The sequence below is a fragment of the Rhinichthys klamathensis genome, unplaced genomic scaffold, assembly GCF_029890125.1.
Source record: "Rhinichthys klamathensis goyatoka isolate OS25496 unplaced genomic scaffold, OSU_Roscu_1.1 h1tg000579l_1, whole genome shotgun sequence".
Classification (NCBI taxonomy): Eukaryota; Metazoa; Chordata; class Actinopteri; order Cypriniformes; family Leuciscidae; genus Rhinichthys; species Rhinichthys klamathensis.
In genome coordinates, this window is record NW_026607043.1 from 1,701,002 (window position 1) to 1,719,070 (window position 18,069).

General features: G+C 40.3%; 1 protein-coding gene across 1 annotated transcript in view; it reads right to left on the reverse strand.

Moving 5' to 3' along the window:
* Window positions 1-2,851: 2,851 nt before the first annotated feature.
* gpr176 (G protein-coupled receptor 176) overlaps window positions 2,852-18,069 on the reverse strand; it is a 37,145-nt gene continuing 21,927 nt past the window's right edge. The window contains exons 2-3 of the mRNA XM_056240132.1: window positions 8,513-8,765; window positions 2,852-4,417 (exon numbers count right to left, since the gene is read on the reverse strand). Of these exons, the coding sequence (XP_056096107.1) occupies window positions 3,265-4,417; window positions 8,513-8,765 (1,406 nt within the window). The 3' untranslated portion in view covers window positions 2,852-3,264. The remainder of the gene's footprint in view (window positions 4,418-8,512; window positions 8,766-18,069) is intronic.

Consider the following 18,069-nt stretch of genomic DNA (forward strand, 5'->3'; position numbering starts at 1 on the left):
CTCAAGCAGCTGTATGTGGTCTAGCATCTCAAGCCCTCTTTGATTTATGACTCAAAGAGAGGCTGCCTCTGTAAATGTAATCTACAGAGCGGTCCTGGGTCACCCATTCACACTGGATAATAGTGTTTACTTAACAGCCGTCACTGGCTGACGAATCTTTTTAAGAGGACAGTCATTTTTCAAAACACCATAATCGCAAGAAGAACATTGCCTATGTTTTTGGCTAAGGATCTCAGCGGGCTTCATTCTTCCCAGCAACCATTTCCAATTTAGTGCATTTTTACTTCATGGAAATTTGTATGCAGTGGATATACTGTACTCTGGCTCTACTTTGAGGAGAAAGGCTTTCATTGGTAGTGATCCAGTGTCCATACACTGAGGTGAATTATGAGGATGAGACACATATGGATCGTATTCCCTTGTGTTTTTCCCAGACAGGATGAGAGCAAACCAATAAAACAGTGTGTTAAGTTCCTGTCTAGCCATATGCAGTTGCATAATAGAGATGAAATGTTTTATGCTTGACCCTGTAAATATTGCTGATGAGATATATCAATGGAATTCACCAGCATTCTTCAATATGTTGTTCAAAGGATAGGTTAGTTCAAGCCCAAATGCATTGTATCTTCATTTTATGTGCTGGTTTTGCTGAGAGTCCTTTTGCCAGCAGTGTCTCTGAATCCAGATACTTGAGATGTAATGATGATGCTTCCTGTCATTGCCTTCAAGGCAGAGCAGATCATGCAGCAAGATCCTGGTGGGCAGGCAGAATTCAGATGGGCTGCGTTTACTCCGAGAAGACACTTGTCTAGGAGTCTGTAGCCGTGAGCCTCTATCATGTGGCCAATTCTCTTGAAAGAGGCTCACATCCTCAGGCCAAAGGCCCCAGCTGGTCAATGTGCTATTAATAACTCTGCCAGGAGCACTCAAACGCAAAGAATCTGTGACGGAGTTTTGACTTTGATAAGATATGATTCTAACAGCACATCTGATATGATATAACTAGATATCAGCTTTCTAATATTCATAAGCACATAAATCATTTTTAAATAACTGCATAAACTGATTTTCTGTAATCAGCTATTAGTATTGACGTAAGACGTACAGACTTAATTTCAAATAAGTTGAATTTATTATTAGAAGTAGCATTATTAATATTACTATTATGTAAAATTAAGTCTACAAGTAATAACGGAAACATACAAAAATTATTAAACATACCCAATAACACATTCAAAAAGAGGCTTTCTAAAGTTTGAAGTTGCTTTATGCTTACTCAATAGAAGAAGAAAAGAATATGATCAGCCTATGAGGACCTGTACAGATTTAATATCAAGGTTGACATCAGAGACAATTATTTAAGATGTTTAATGAACGCAATTGGAATAACGCAACAAAAAGCCAGGAAACTGTTGTCTAATTGAGTCAAACATTGCATGGCACAAGGTGGGTTATCAGTTGCTAAGCAACTCTAATTAAATAAACCCTTGCCTCCAATTTGTAGGCATTTAGTTTAGCTAAATTTGAGAGAAATGTCCATCAGACAATTTAACTAATGCTTTGGAAATCATGAAAATGGCATTATTATTATTTTTTTAAATGTTTTAAAAGTGCCAAGTAAATGGATGACAATCACTGTATTTCAAAACAACACTTTCACTTGACCTTTTTTATACATTCAACCATTCTGGTGGAGCACAATTATGTTATTTTCACATACCCGTTGTGGTGTAGTTATATTAGAAATCCAAGCTAGCGGGTAACTGGATTTGGATAACACATTAAATCTTCAAAATACATCAAGACATTTTAATTAATGACATCAAAACTGGCATATGGGGGAAACACGCTGCCCTTTTTTTCCATCTCAGTCACATGCAAGTGCCTAATCTTTAGCTTTGCCTTTGCCACAAAAAGCGATTAACTCAGAGAAACAATGTTTCTTTTTTTATGAAATGCGTTTAATGAGACATGCTTTAAAAAAAATACGGGTCAATGAATGAGGAACTGGTCACTCAGTAAAACAGATTTAATGAACCACTGCCAAGAAATAGTCTTTACAGATTTTCTGAACATTTCAGTGTCAAAACAATGTTCCTTTATGCATTGTTTTGCTAGAATTTGAGTATTTAAATGATAGGTTTTTACCGACCCAATGTTTATTTTGAATATAGCTGGACATATACAATTGGAAGAGAAAGGATTTCTTCCAAATAACTGATTATGTAAGAAATACAAATACACATGTAATTAGCCTGAGAATGGCCTGGCTTTTGAAGAAAAGGTATAATTAAATGAAAGCCTGTGAGTCACAATGCTTATGCAGTATGATTAAACTATATTGTTCCAAACAACACTTTACTGTCAACAGACCTCTAAGCAGAGGATGTCTTCTCATTGTGTTTCACCCCATACTCTCCTGTTCTCTAAAAGGAAAGCCATATTCCTCCAGACGAACTGATTAAATAATTCATAGTTGCATATTAAAATGCTTTCTGTTTCCCATCTACATTTGCAAATCTTGATAATAGCTGACCACAGACGAGGGCTGTGATTTGTTCTTAAAGGTAATATGTAGAATCAGAGCATGGGATTAAACGTTTCTTCGCCATTTTTTTTGTCAATAATAAATCATCTTTCTCTAAGAAATGCCAACAGCATTATTGGGTGTTTGTGCATTAAACCCAAATTGGTTTTCCATTACCAGCATGTGGTCACGGCAGCATTTTAATAGCATTAATGGTAGTGCACATAAAAGTTCATTTATATGCTTCAATTGTGAGTAAACTCGTTTCTAGCTATTTGAAATAGATTATGCTGCTAAATAAAACAGTAGGGCCTCTCCAATAAAATGTGGGCAGTGGGGTGATGCTTCAACAAGTTGAGCAGGACACATTAGTCACATTCAACACAGCATGGACATATCTAAATAAAAATGATTGTTATTCATTTTATTCACCATTCCAACAAAACAAATATCAAACAATCCATGCCTACCATATGGTGTTTCTTGCATTTCCTGTGAAAGATCAATTTCCGGTTCTGTCAGTTCATGGAGATGAACGAATGTCTATTAAATCGCCCAAACAGACAGCAAGAGAGCATGAAAACTCTACCTACTTCATACTGTAAACGTAAACTCTCCATGAGTTCTCTCCTTCATTGTTCTGCACTCACATAGAAAATGATCCCAAAATAACTTTAGATATAAAACAGACAGTCTTTTTTCTTGGCTTTTAATGATTTGGTCCATGGCACTGTGTTTTAGGGGTCCACATTAGGGAAGGTACTAACTTTATTGTTTCTACTGATGCGTCTCTCGGGTCGAACTCTAGGCTGCTTGGTCTGGATCAGCTCCTCCGGTGTGTTACCCAACGGAGGAAGGAGTCTTTTCTTACTGTTCCTGGTTTCAGGCAGCCATTGAGGAGGCAGCTCAAACGGCCCGAAACCAAACTGCGTTGCATCCTCGGGATCCGTGGGTGTCGCGGGGGCAACCTGCGAAGAGGAGTAGGCACATGACTGAATAGGGGAATGTTTTGGTAACACTAAGACCTCTTCTTTAACCCCGTCCCCTGACTGTAGCTGACGCAGCTCTCCTGCAAGCATTCCATTTCCACCCTGTCCCTCAGCTTTGGGTTGGAAGTTGGCAGAAGCCACAGATGAAATTTCATTCTCATCTTCTTCTTCCTCATTCGGTCTGAAGATCTGCTGTTGGCCGATATTGAACATCTCTAGGAGTTGACTACCAGAGCGAACCACAGTCTCGCTCCCTAGTGGCCCTACCTCAGCCAGACCTCCAATGCTGACCATGTTCCTTCGGCTATAGCGTCGGTGCAACCGTGCTAGCATATCGAGAAGGCAACGTCGCACAGAGCGGTTTACTGTGAGGAGAAACAGTGGGTTGGTGAGGAGAGAGACCTTTGGCAGCCACACAGCAGTCAGTTGTAACCAAGACGAGGCTTTTGCAGCCCCCAGCACTGCACGGTATATCACCAGAGCGGCGTAGGGAGTGCTGCAGAGTGCAAAGACTAGGACGATGGACAACAGAGTGGCATGAAGTTCAGACTCACGCTGAGACACATACGGAATGGAAATGCTGTTCTGAGGGGTACGCAGCGCTGCAATGATCACTTTCTTCTTCTGGCTGCTGCTTAGTGCACGGCGGATTAGTGCCATGGCTAGAAACACCACTGCTAGTGGTAAAATAAGCGTGGTGATGCTGTATGTGACCATGTAAACCAGATGTCCAAACGATTGGCCGTCAGAACAAGATAAGGTGGCGTAGACATCCGTCACATTGCTTATGGCGAAAACAGGGACACTGGCCACCACGGCATGCACCCAGATGTAAATGACCAGGTCTCTGGATTTGGCATCTGATATCTTTCTCTCCAGCGGATACAACACTGAGTAGTACCTGGAAGCGAAAGAGAGGATTACAATTTGCAGACAAAAAAGGTCCATTGTCTATCTTTCTGTTAGTCAACACAACGCAATCTGCGTGGAGAACCCCCGTTCACACAGTTGGTGTTTTTTTATTTTTATTATGAAACTGGTTCTAAATTAGAATCGCTTGTTGGTTCCCTGCCCTAGTTGTTTCATATACATATCCATCCTCTTGAAATGATCGGATTTTGTTGAGCATGTAAACCACATCTGATTAAATTAGCTACACATATTAACCAATCTGTAGCAATATTAGGTCTCACAAGCATTATAATACAATAGTAAACTATACGTTTGATTTGCTAAAAATAATCGGTTCATTCTGTAAAAGAATGGTTCGTTCGGAAATCGGTTGGTCGTGCTGAAGAGTTTTTATTTGATTTGATCACTAAAAAGTACTGACTCATAAGATATGGAAGCTTATGTGTAGCAATATTCAATTTGAAATGTAATATGCAAAATGATAATGCAATATGTAGAATGACAATGCAATATGTAAAATGGAAATGCATTTCTGTATTTAAATTAACATTTTCCATTACATTTGTGCAACGTTTGGTGAAAAATTAAAATGATAATTCAATTATATAATTTACATTTGCCATTTCATACATATGTTTTAATATGTAAATTGAATACATATTTTAACGCTTTATAAGTTGCAAAATTAAAATGAAAATGTATTAAAGAAATTATTAGATCTGTTTAAAATGTTCAAGCAAAAACTGTAGCAAAATGATCATTTAAATGTTATTTTTCTTAATTGCATTTACATTCACAGTTAAGACACTTGCGATTGCATTTTCATTAAATGTCCCGCAATGAATGTAGCAAAATTCAATGTGCAAATTGAAAATGCATTCCGAGCCGATCACGCCCCTGCCCCGCACCCTCCCTCCCGCTCACTCTTGTCAATCACTGTGTGAAGTTGGCCCCGCCCCCACCCAATGCAAAACGTCGGCAAAATTGGCTCAATCGTTTTTACTTCATTTGTGCTGTTACTTTGCTTTATTGTTTGTTCTGCTTCGATTTTTAAGATATTTAAAGAATATTTATAGGTCATTCTGAGGTCACCCAGCCCCCCACATCCTCCAAATAAAATAGTCTCGTTCGTTTGTGCCGGTTGTGCGGCTTCGGTTTTTAAAATATTAGACCAATTATAGACGATGGCATCAAAACCCGTCAGATTCCGTGATGACCCTATATACAGTATTTATAAATATCTGATCAATATGCTTTATAAAATAGAAAAGGGAGATGGTTAAACATCACATGAGACACTTTATTGAACATTACAGTCAGTTATGAAGAAATAAAGAGCGGTTAAATTTTTTGGAAGAGCTGAATTTGACCCATCATATTCTGTGATCTCAGAGTAGGTGCATTTGTAAAGAAAACCTGTAGGATCTCCAACATTATTGGGTAATTATAGTTAATAGTAATAAGAATAAAGTTAAGCATATGTGTATCAGACAATGAGAATATTTAATACAAAACGAAACAATCATTAACAGAGTCCTGCATCAGACAACAACAGCGCAGCATAATGTTGACATCAAACGGGTGATAGGGTAGAGTGGGGGAAAATGCCCCCCTGGGGTAAAATGCCCCCCACCCGTTTTTCCCAAAATAACCACTAGAATGAATCAAGATACATTTTTACTATTGCTATGCACTACGTTGACAACGGGGATATACAAATCTCCATGGAGAAGCTGACACCAGCGACGTATTTGAAGAGAAGAGGATTACATGGAAAATGCTATAATGTTCAGATATTAGTAAACAAGTGTTTTATAGAATATTGTTCACAGTGATATCACAGTAATGTATGATAGATGAATAGTGAAGTCTGTAGTTTGAGAGCATATGTTATTTATAAGGAATATAATTATATTTTTAAAAATAAACAATTAAAAAACAAAACATAGCTTGTGGGGTAAAATGCCCCCTATGCTGAGGGGTAAAACGCCCCCCAAGGGGCATAGTTTCTCTTTATCATAATTACTATAGTAACATATTTCTGTTTATCAAAGTCTTTATTTTACACTTTAATGCAGTATAACTAGGCGATAAAATCAAAATATTTTAACAAAACATGATAAAATTACCTCAAGTGAGCATTAGCTAGCTAGCTTGGTGGATGCAATGATGGAAGGTGGATGTGACCCAATGATAAAATATAGTGACTTTTAGAGCATTTATTGAATATATTTCACTTTAAATATACTAATTTATGTTTAATATTTATTTAGGGTTTTCTGTTTTTCTTGATGATAGTGGTGAACAAATACTACATCAATTATCAACCCCATATAGGCCTAGTGTAGAAATCAAAATATTAAAATGTTAGAAATTTGGCTATTTTGTACATTCCTGAAATAAATATTAATAGGTATATATACATGTTGTTGCATTACTTGCCTTTTACTTTTAGAGATTAAAAACTATGTTTATTTTGCTGTTGATCTATGAAGCAAACTGGTTGGTAAGAAAGGGGGCGTTTTACCCCACCTTGGGGGGCGTTTTACCCCACCGCTGGGGCAAAACGCCCCCTTTGTACAAAAATATTTTCAGTCAAAAAATATATATAATTATGCAGGTTGAGCAATTTTAATATTTAGTAATATTCTCCTGCCATAGTCACTCAAAACTGGGATGGCAATTCTAGTCACATAAATGTTTTGTTTCACAGTAATGTCACATTTTCCTTAAGGGGGGCGTTTTCCCCCACTCTACCCTACTGATAAGGCAGAACATTCTCCCACACGGTCCAACAATGCACTGGTATCACCTGCAAACGCGTAATAATCCTCGGAAACACTACAATTTCTCTGTTCACGCTTCCCTTCATCTGCCAGTAAATTTACGCTCGTATCAGCTCTGCCGCCGCCATGTTTCCTTCCAACACCTCAAAATGTTGCCGAGCCCCGCCTTGACGCAGTAATTGACAAGAGCGAGCGGGAGGGAGGGGGCGGGGCAGGGGCGTGATCGGCTTGGAATGCATTTTCAATTTGCACATTGAATTTTGCTACATTCATTGCGGGACATTTAATGAAAATGCAATCGCAAGTGTCTTAACTGAGAGTGTAAATGCAATTAAGAAAAATAACATTTAAATGATCATTTTGCTACAGTTTTTGCTTGAACATTTTAAACAGATCTAAAAATTTCTTTAATAAATTTTCATTTTAATTTCGCAACTTATAAAGCGTTAAAATGTGTATTCAATTTACATATTAAAACATATGTATGAAATGGCAAATGTAAATTATATAATTGAATTATCATTTTCATTTTGCACCAAACGTTGCACAAATGTAATGGAAAATGTAAATTTAAATACAGAAATGCATTGCCATTTTACATATTGCATTGTCATTTTACATATTTAATTATCATTTTGCATATTACATTTCAAATTGAATATTGCTACACATAAGCTTCCATAATAAGAGTCAACCGTTTGGGAATTGGACTAAATTTATTTTTTGGTTCTGATTTTGAATTAAAATCGCTTGTCAGCTCCCAGCCCTAGTTGCCCCAATTACATAACCTTTATACTGTTTAAATGACTAAATTGTTTATTATAATATCACAGTTAAAATGCCTTATGTGTGTGCAAAAACATAGTGGATGTATTTTATTGATTCATAACTGGAATCTCAGAAAATACAAAAGAAATCAAAACAAATATGGATATCAGTATTTTTTATTATGCGATTCGTGTCGGCATGGTGTGTCTATGAATTTTTTTCTGAAGTGAAAAAATGCTGGTATCAAGAAAGGCTTCTGTGCTAAGCAAAATAAATTATTCAATGAATTGATAAAGGGTCTGGCAGAGTATGTTGCTATGGAAGCACTAGTCTGTGAAACAGCTGGTGCCCATGGGTTGAGTACAACTGTAAGGGTTTCCAGATTTTTTTCACAAGATATTTTACCCTATTATCATCTTAACCAATTGTTTTAATGATTGTTTGGTTGAGGCTGAATTATAGTGACCTCAAAGCTGAGACAATTACACTTCAGTTAAAAGCAAAAGATGTATAAATGTGTATCCACTCACCTGTCCAGGGCAATGACAGCGAAGCTTAGCACAGTGGCGGAGCAGAAAAGTCTGTGTAGGAACTTGATGGTTTTGCAAAGCAGGAGTGTGTGAACCCAGAGGCAGCAGAGGGGGCTGGCATTCAGGGCTATGTCAAAGGGCACACACACCAACCCAGCACAAATGCCAGAAAACGCCAGGTTCTTGATGAAGAGATTTGTGACAGACTTGAAGACATTGGTGTAACAAGTGCACCATAGCACTGCAATATTTCCTGGGGAGAAAGAGATGAAAAGGAGAAAAGGTTGAAGATTCACAAGCGTAGGTCAGTTTCTAAGGACACACAGTTGAATGTGCAGCCTTCATTTCATTGTCTACAGCAGTTCCCATGGCAATGAGGTACCTGAAGGTTGCAAGCTTATTTAAAGGGGTAAAACAGTGAAAAGCCTGATTCTGGCAATAAACAGTATGTTATTCTTATGCTGTGATGAAGGACAAACAAGCCTTGAAGAAGCCTGAATAAGTTAAATCGTAGCATGCATCTTAACAAGTGATTGCAATATTGTTCACTTGAGTTGAGACACCGGTTGGATATTTCATCTTTTTAAAGGAATATTCCAGGTTCAATGGACGTTAAGCTCAATTGCGTGTATTTGTTGATTACCATAGGGAAAATACATTTTCACTTGACCCTTCTTTTCTCTAAAAAATAAATAAATAAGGGACAAATATGGGTTACAGTGAGGCACTTACAATGGAAGTGAATGGGGCCAATATGTAAATGTTACAATAATTGCTTCAACAGTATAGCCAAAAAAGAACACTTTCACACAAAAATCACATTGTGTGTCAACATGATTTTTGTGTGAAAGTGTCCCTATTTTGTGTAAAATTACATAGTTTTATTTGCATTGAAACAGAACACCAAAAACCTGTAAAATTCTTATTAAAATTATGATTAAACAGCTTTACAGCTCAAAAAATGTTTTAAGTTTTAACAGAAGCTTTTATATAATTATAAGTTTCACATTTATGCTTTTAAATCCTCCAAAAAATGGGTCTATTCACTTCCACAGTGCCTTTTTTTGAAGAAATTGAGGTCAGGTTGAAAGTCAAATGCTCCAACTTGTAGGCTATAAAACGTACTCGGTTCTCTAACGAGAGGTTCTCTCGTATTGCGCAAGTTTAGCTTACGCTACGGGAAAGATTCATCTTCTCGAGATATTGAAGCCAAAAAATTATCCTTAATTTTGTATTCATTGTCAACGCAGTGCAGCAGCTAGCAGACCTAGAGCAGGCAGTCTTGCGTGCTCATTGGCTGCCCCCAGGGCATCTGCTGCAGCCTACCAGTGAGCCCCGCGTGACGTCACGCCCAATGAAGGGCGCCCGCGCCTTCATAGCGTCATAGCCCGCCAGAATGGGCGTGGCTTAGCGTATAAAAGAAGGGGCTGTAGGCTGAATTCCCTGGTTTTCGTCGACTGAAGCGAAGTCGCTCGTGGCGCGAGCACGGACGGTTACGCAATACTCGTTCCCTCTCTAGAGAGAACCGAGGTTACGTTAGTAACCGAGTACGTTCTCTTACGAGAGGTTCTCTCGTATTGCGTAAGTTTAGCTTACGCTACGGGAACTTTTTGTCAACGCCGTGCGCGCCAAGCAACCACCCATGAGTCGCCGAGGTTTCTCGGGGAACCCAATAAGTGGAAAAAATAAGGTGACCAGCCATGCGGGCCATCACTCGTACATAAGCACACATAGGAAATACAGAGCAGAGCACTGGTCTGTATAAGCATATAGCACATCCCTACTAGTGCAGCTCAACCAGGAGAGCTGAGTCACGTGAGAGTGGTCTGAGCATGATATCTGGGCAGAACGCACAACTCGCTTAGACTGACAGAAGTTTAGCCTGCAGGGCAGGAACTTCTAGGTTATAGAACCTGACAAAGGTAGACGGGGAGCTCCAGCCCGCCGCTACACATATGTCGTGGATAGAAATCCCACTGGACCACGCCCACGATGAGGCCATGCCTCCAGTGGAATGAGCCCAGAGGGCATTGCAGATCTTTTGATGTGTAAGCGGCCGCTATAGCGTCCACTATCCATCTGGACAGAGTCTGTTTCGAGGCAGCGAGACCTTTGGTGCGCCCACCAAACGAAACAAACAGCTGCCCCGTGCGCCTGAAAGAGGCGGAGCGCGTAGTGTAAAACCTCAGCGCCCTGACCGGGCAAAGGAGATTCACGTCTGTCTCACTGTCTGACGCTGGCAGAGCCGACAGTGAAATGACTTGAAAGGAGTACCCATCACTTTTGGAACATAGCCATGTCTAGGTTTGAGGATGACTTTAGAGTCATTCGGCCCGAACTCAAGACACGTCGCGCTTATTGACAGCGCGTGCAGGTCCCCCACACGTTTGACTGATGACAGCGCGGTCAGAAAAACGTTTTTTAGTGATAGGTATTTTAACTCCACAGTCTAGTGGCTCAAATGGGAAGGCTTTCAGGGCCTCGAGGACCAAGGAAAGATCCCACATAGGAACCGACAGGGGCCGCGGCGGATTCATCCTTCTTGCTCCCCTAAGGAAGCAGATGACCAGCTCATGTCTTCCCAGTGACTGGCTGTGCGTCGATTCTGCGAACGCCGCCACGGCCGCCACATAAACTTTGAGCGTGGATGGGGACCTCCCTTTATCCATCAGCTCTTGTAGGAAAGTGAGCAGATGCGCAACCTCACACGTCCGCGGGTCCAGATCTCTGTCGGTGCACCACTTGGAGAACACCGACCATTTAGACGCGTAGAGCCTTCTCGTGGAAGGAGCTCTAGACTGCGTGATCGTATTCATCACTCTTTCTGGCAGGGCAACGAGTACCCGTTGATCAACCATGCGTGCAGAGACCAGCGCTCTGGATGGGGATGCCAGATCGAGCCACGAGCCTGAGAGAGGAGATCTGCCCTCACCGGAATAGGCCACGGACCTGCATGTGATAGCCGTGCTAGTTCCGGGAACCAATTCTGATTCTCCCAGTGCGGAGCTATGAGGAGCACCGAGTGGCGCGTTTCCCTGATTCTCTTGATCACCTGTGGTAACAGGGAGACCGGAGGGAAAGCATACAGTGGGAGGCTGGGCCAGACCTGGGCCAGCGCGTCCTCGTTCTTCGAAAAGAACATCGGGCAAGGAGCGTTGTCTTTTGACGCAAATAGGTCAACTTCCGCTCTGCCGAATAGGCGCCACAGTTTCTGGACTGTTTGGGGGTGCAGGGACCATTCCCCTGGGGGAACGTCGTTCAAATGGCCAGGCACGTGCGCCGCCCTCAGCGAGCGCAGGTGCGTCTGGGACCAAATAAGGATGCGTTCCGTCAGATTGCAGAGGTTTCTGGATCTGACACCGCCCTGACGGTTTACATAGGAAACCACAGACATGTTGTCCGAGCGGACGAGAACATGTTGGTCCTGTATGAACGGGAGGAAGCGCTTCAGCGCATTCTCGACCGCTATCATCTCCAGACAGTTTATGTGAAAATACTTCCCTTGGTCTGACCACTGGCCAAAGGCCGGTCTGCCCTCGAACAGCGCGCCCCAACCCGAGCTGGACGCGTCTGTCGAAATGACTTTCCGATAAGAGATGGTTCCCATCATCACTCCCTGCTGGTACCAGTCGGCTATTAACCAGGGCTGCAGAGCCGCTATGCAGGTCTGAGTCACTCTGATTTTCTGGCCGCCAGAAACCCAGGCTCGGCGAGACGCGCGAGCATTCAACCAGCGTTGGAGCGGGCGCATGCGCAGTAGGCCCAGCTGGAGCACCGCTGCCGCTGAAGCCATACAGCCCAGCATCCTTTGAAACGTTTTCAAAGGGAGAAGGCTGCCCTTCTGGAAAGACGCGGCTAGGTGGCGAACACGGCGCGCGCGCTGTGTCGACAAACGAGCCGTCATGGCCACAGAATTCAGTTCTATTCCTAAAAAGGAAATTGACTGACTGGGCATTAATGAGCTCTTGGTCCAGTTGACCGTGAGACCCAAGCTTTCCAGGTGACTGAGAAGCACTGTTCTGTGAGATAACAGTTCCGTATCTGACTGTGCCAATATCAGCCAATCGTCCAGATAGTTCATTATTCGCAGCCCCTGAGTTCTCAGGGGGGCGAGTGCCACGTCCATGCACTTCGTAAATGTACGGGGTGCTAGAGGCAGGCCGAACGGCAGGACGGTGTATTGATATACCTGACCGTCGAAGGCGAATCTCAAAAATTGCCTGTGACGGGGTAATATCTGAATCTGAAAATAGGCATCCTTCAGATCTAGAGAAATAAACCAGTCCCTCGGGCGAACGCGCGCGAGGATTTTTCTGGTCGTAAGCATTTTGAACTGTATTTTTGCTAGCACCTTGTTCAAATGTCTCAGATCTAGGATAGGCGGCGGTGGCTTCTCTCAGATCCAGCGATGCGAAGGGCTTCGCTGAAGAGACGAAAATCAGGGAATTCAGCCTACAGCCCCTTCTTTTATACGCTAAGCCACGCCCATTCTGGCGGGCTATGACGCTATGAAGGCGCGGGCGCCCTTCATTGGCCGTGACGTCACGCGGGGCTCACTGGTAGGCTGCAGCAGATGCCCTGGGGGCAGCCAATGAGCACGCAAGACTGCCTGCTCTAGGTCTGCTAGCTGCTGCACTGCGTTGACAATGAATACAAAATTAAGGATAATTTTTTTGGCTTCAATATCTCGAGAAGATGAATCTTTCCCGTAGCGTAAGCTAAACTTACGCAATACGAGAGAACCTCTCATAAGAGAACCAGAATACTCATTTAAGCTCATGACAACACAGCAGAGATAAGCATTTCCATACTTTCTTCATACCATAGATATTAAAACAATTAGTGAGAGCATGTAAAATGTTGGGCCAGTGTCAGTTACTTAAAAGTTATGCATTACTCCCTAAAAAAGTAATTAATTGCGTTAAGTAGTTATTTTTTATGGAAGGTAATGAGTTACATTACATTTGCGTTACTCACCTGGGCTGGGCTTGCTTGGTTTTTTTTTTTAATAAGCCTCAGGCTGAAAGAAATGCAAATTCACGCCTGAACAGTAGACGGTGCATAAAAAAAAAAACTTGCTTACTTCAGCAAAAAAATAAATGTGATAATTATTTAAAGTTATTTTTGCTTATTATTATGGTTGAATTGGATCATCGAAGGTCAGCAACAAAGACATTGGTTAATAAAGTGAGATTAACATAAAGTATATTTGTGTAATTTAATATATTTAATTATTGCACGTTTGTGTAATATTCTGAGATTGCATTTCACGGTTTTATTCATTTTGAGTATTACTGAATCTGTTTTTTGTTTTGTTTTGTTTTTTGCAAGTGAGATGAGTAAATGTCATCTCACATTTATTCTAAAACTACAATAACCATCATGTTCACACAACACCTCGGGACTTAACTCACGATTTCTCTCAAGGAGAGCTGTCAGTCAATGAATGGAAAAACAAAGTAACCTGAACTACTTATTTTAAAAAAATGAAACAGAAATTTTGTTGTAAATTTAAAAGTAATGCGTTAAAGTAATGTGAAAAAAGTATCTGATTACGTAACTCAAGTTACTTGTATGTGTTACCCCACTGCTTGCGGCTAAATGAAAATGAAACATGTCATTTCAAGTGGAAAACCAAGGGGTTTTTTCTTTTAAGAAATGATGGACGGACATCAGGAATTCACACGCCTTGAATTGAAATGGAGCCTGAGGTGATTCTCTTCTTGGATGTTGATGCGAACGGAGCACTTAGGTGGCAGGTGCTCTAGCCAGCTCCATTATTACGCTTGACACACTTTCGGAAGGTGCATCTTTTTCACAAAGATCGTGACTTTCATCTTTTCCCATGCAGGTGTAACTGGCACAGCACAGAGGAATCCATCGGCAGCTGCCTCTGTGTTATTACCCTGATGACATTTAGAGTGCACACTGACAGTGCCGGACAATTGTCCATTTGTTCCCAGAGGTCTCCAGAAAGTTTGTGGTTAACAGTGGTATTTAGACTTCACAGGAGCTTCTTTAGTGGTTTCTCAACTCTTTCTAATACGTTTGAGAATTCTGAAGAGTGAAAATGGATGTTGGCTGCTCCTTTCTGACATCTTCAAACAACTAACTTAGCTGTAATTACTATGTTTAATAAATCTTAATCACTGAAAAATCACTCAAAAGTAATACATTTGTCAGAACATATGGTATAAAATATTCCCATGCGTTTAAAATGATAGTTCACCCAAAAAGGAACATCATGTTATCATTTACTTTATTTATGCATTTTACTCATGTATGTAATATTGAACTTGAATGTATAAACAGCAAAAAGATAAAGATGTTATTAGAATATCACGCTATCAAACAACTATTCTTTTTTATTTGGAGGGTACATGAGCCAAGATGTTTGCTAAATGAATGCCAAGGATAAACCTTGAGGTGCAATAATGACTAACCCATTGCCACAATGACTTTCTATAACTAGTAATCAATGAATGTCAGAAACACAAAATTCCCCGCTTTTCTGAAACTTGATCCCTAATCCTGTGCAGAGACTGATCTTCAGATTACAAACATTTATACTAAGCATTCTGCAGGCTAATTAGTCATGCGATGTCTTATTTGGTTGAGCCTCATGAAATTGCCTTCCTTCAGAAAAAAAAAAAAAAGCAGAACAAAGGGACATTATACTATAATCAATGCTAAAATCTCATTTATTCTCTGAAAGAATTTTCTTTCTGCAAATCTTGCATCATTTCCATTGGCACAGGATGGTGTGAATACACTGCATTTAAGAAGATAAGATTATCAATCATGTCCCACAGCACCTATGTAATCGGTGTAAACAAAATTCAGCCTTTTTCTGTCCTTGGCATCATTGTCAGAGTGAGTGACTGCCGTGTAGTAAAAATCCTCCTTAGAAATCTACCATGTGACATCAAACTGATTGTGAAAACATTACACATCTCTGTTTGTATTGATTGAAGCATGAATGAGCAGAAAAAAACACTAGTTTCTTTGCTCCTGATTTGTCACATGGTCAATGGCTTCTAGATGTGATAATCATGTTGCTGCAATGTGTAAGAATTCATAGTCATCTTCTTAACAAATTTTCTTGGAAACATCTCGAGCATGGCGAATCATTTGATTAGCGCTATTATCTAATACATTTTCTAAGTTGAAAAAGTTTTGCTTTTAGTAAAAAAACAAGCTGTTTGCACATGGCATCAGCGCCAACATATAAATTGTCATCAAAACCATTTGAATCTCGGCAAAAGTTCTCCAGTTGAGTAGTGATGTACTATAAAAATCTATAGAATAGTGGAGGCATCTCTAACTAGTTGTTTAATTGTTTCAGTTAACTATTTGAAGCAGCAACTTGCGACGAACGACTCAGACTTGTGATTAAATTGTAGTTTTATTTAGGAAAGATACCAATATTACTGCATATTATAGAAATATGTGCAGATTAGAGAATGGAAATGATCAAGAGTTGAGGTCATTAATTTAATAAACTCGTTCTCAAAAGAAGTGAATGTAAAACTGCACTTTCATTGCAGAGAAGTCAACAGGTTACGAAAGAGAAAACTGTAATCACACAAAATATTATTTTGAACAACACCATAGGCTAATACTAGAGAGAAAAAAGCTCTAAATTCTTAATAACAAATATGTAATCCCTCCCATAAGTACCCCTGCTTTGACCAAGCATAAATTAGGCCTATTTGAACAAAGGCTTGTGGATGGATATTTCTCACAGTATAAATTGTGCACTGTAATATTTTAAGTTAACAAGTAAATAAATATTTATTCAAGGAACAGATTTCAAAATGTGACCTTCAGGGTTCACTGTGTACAGATTGTGAAGGGAAAAACTTGCTGCAGCATGACTAATTACAACACCCGTGTGTGTCAGTGAATGCTCAATAATGAACAGCTTTTGTTCATTACAAAAAATCTCACCTGATCTGATCACACAGATCAGAACATAGCCTGTAACATCTGCTCAAATGCGAATTATCACGGAAAATATGTCAGCCTATACTAATGTTTGTTAAATTTTCACATTCCAAATATAATTTGTGCACCACCCAGATAGCAATGAGTCGGCGGACCACCGTCGGTTCTCCGGCGGCAGTAGAAGCGTCAGAATGGCGACATCGCAAACACGTTGGACGGCGCACCGCCGGCGGCAGCCGCTTTTTAAAAGCGGCAGCCGCCTTCCTACCGCCTTCGTTAAGCGGCCGGCCCGCGGGCCAACCGCCGTTCCGCCGCGCTTTATATTGAAGGCCGTCCTTCCGCGGCCCGCCGGAGGCAAACGCTATTTTCGAGCGCTCTGCCGCCGCTTATTCTGGCTAGATATATATATATATTTTATTTATAGAATGCAGTTTATCAAGAATAATGATTGCTCAAACCAGACAAATTTACAATTGGCATTTTTATTCCACGTTTCAAAGTACAGTAACTGTCATTTAAACAAGATGTTTCAGATCACTGAAACATAACAGAAAAATAAATAAATCAATATACTAACATGCAGGTTTCCAATTCAATTTTGGATTCAAAAGGCTGCAATTACAACACTTACAATAAGTTTTCATATAAAAAGGACAGCTCTAGGGTAACAAATTACCAGTAAACATTATGACAAGTAAAGAGGATATTTGATACCAAATAATGTGCAAGATACCAAATAAATAAAAGTATAACTACATTTACAAGCCATTTCTAACAATATGATAAGTGGTAGTAATTTATAGTAAAGCTCTGGAGTAGAATAGGCCATTATAACGGCAATGCTGACCTGTGGCACAAGGATTTACAAGCTTTATTTGAAAAAGAAAAAAAGAAAGTAATTTCCACAGTGAGTGAGTGTAGTCTGACACTTCTGACTTCTTTAGGGGTCTTGATTCTACTGACTGCAAGATAAAGAAAGGATTCCAGTTGTCAGTGATTCTGGGGTGTCAGTAGTCAGTCTAGTTTTAAGTGGTCGGCTGTGGGTCCCTCTCAGCTGTGCGGCGCCTTTTTCTGCCTTCACGGTCAGATGCTCCTTTCAGGTAACGTGTAACGTTAACCTGGACCGCCTCATCAGTGCATCCTGGGTTGCCGGGTCCTTCCGGATGGCTAATATAGAAAATACAGATCTGTCATTTAATTTGAATTGCATGAGGACAATAGGACATACACATCTACTTAAATAAAAAATAAAAAAATATCCAACTTACTTTGAACAATGGTCTTCAGGAACATGTCTCTAAAACATGCTTTATCCCCTACACCAAGCTGAAAATCCAAAAAAGTGTTACAAATTACATTTCTCTGAAGCTTCTCATAAATAAATAAAAATGTGAAAGGCAAAGGATTCAGACTGTAATATATGCAGTATACAATCTTAAATTTTACTTTATATCTAGGTCTACTACATGTACAGGTAGCCCCAGTGGGAATTAAACCGACAGCCACAGGTGCTGTTTGCAAGTTGTACCTAATTGCTCAGTGCAAGCAAACGTCTTCAACATTGTTTGTTGAACTTGCTTCACCTGCTCTTGAAGTAAGATTTTACAATT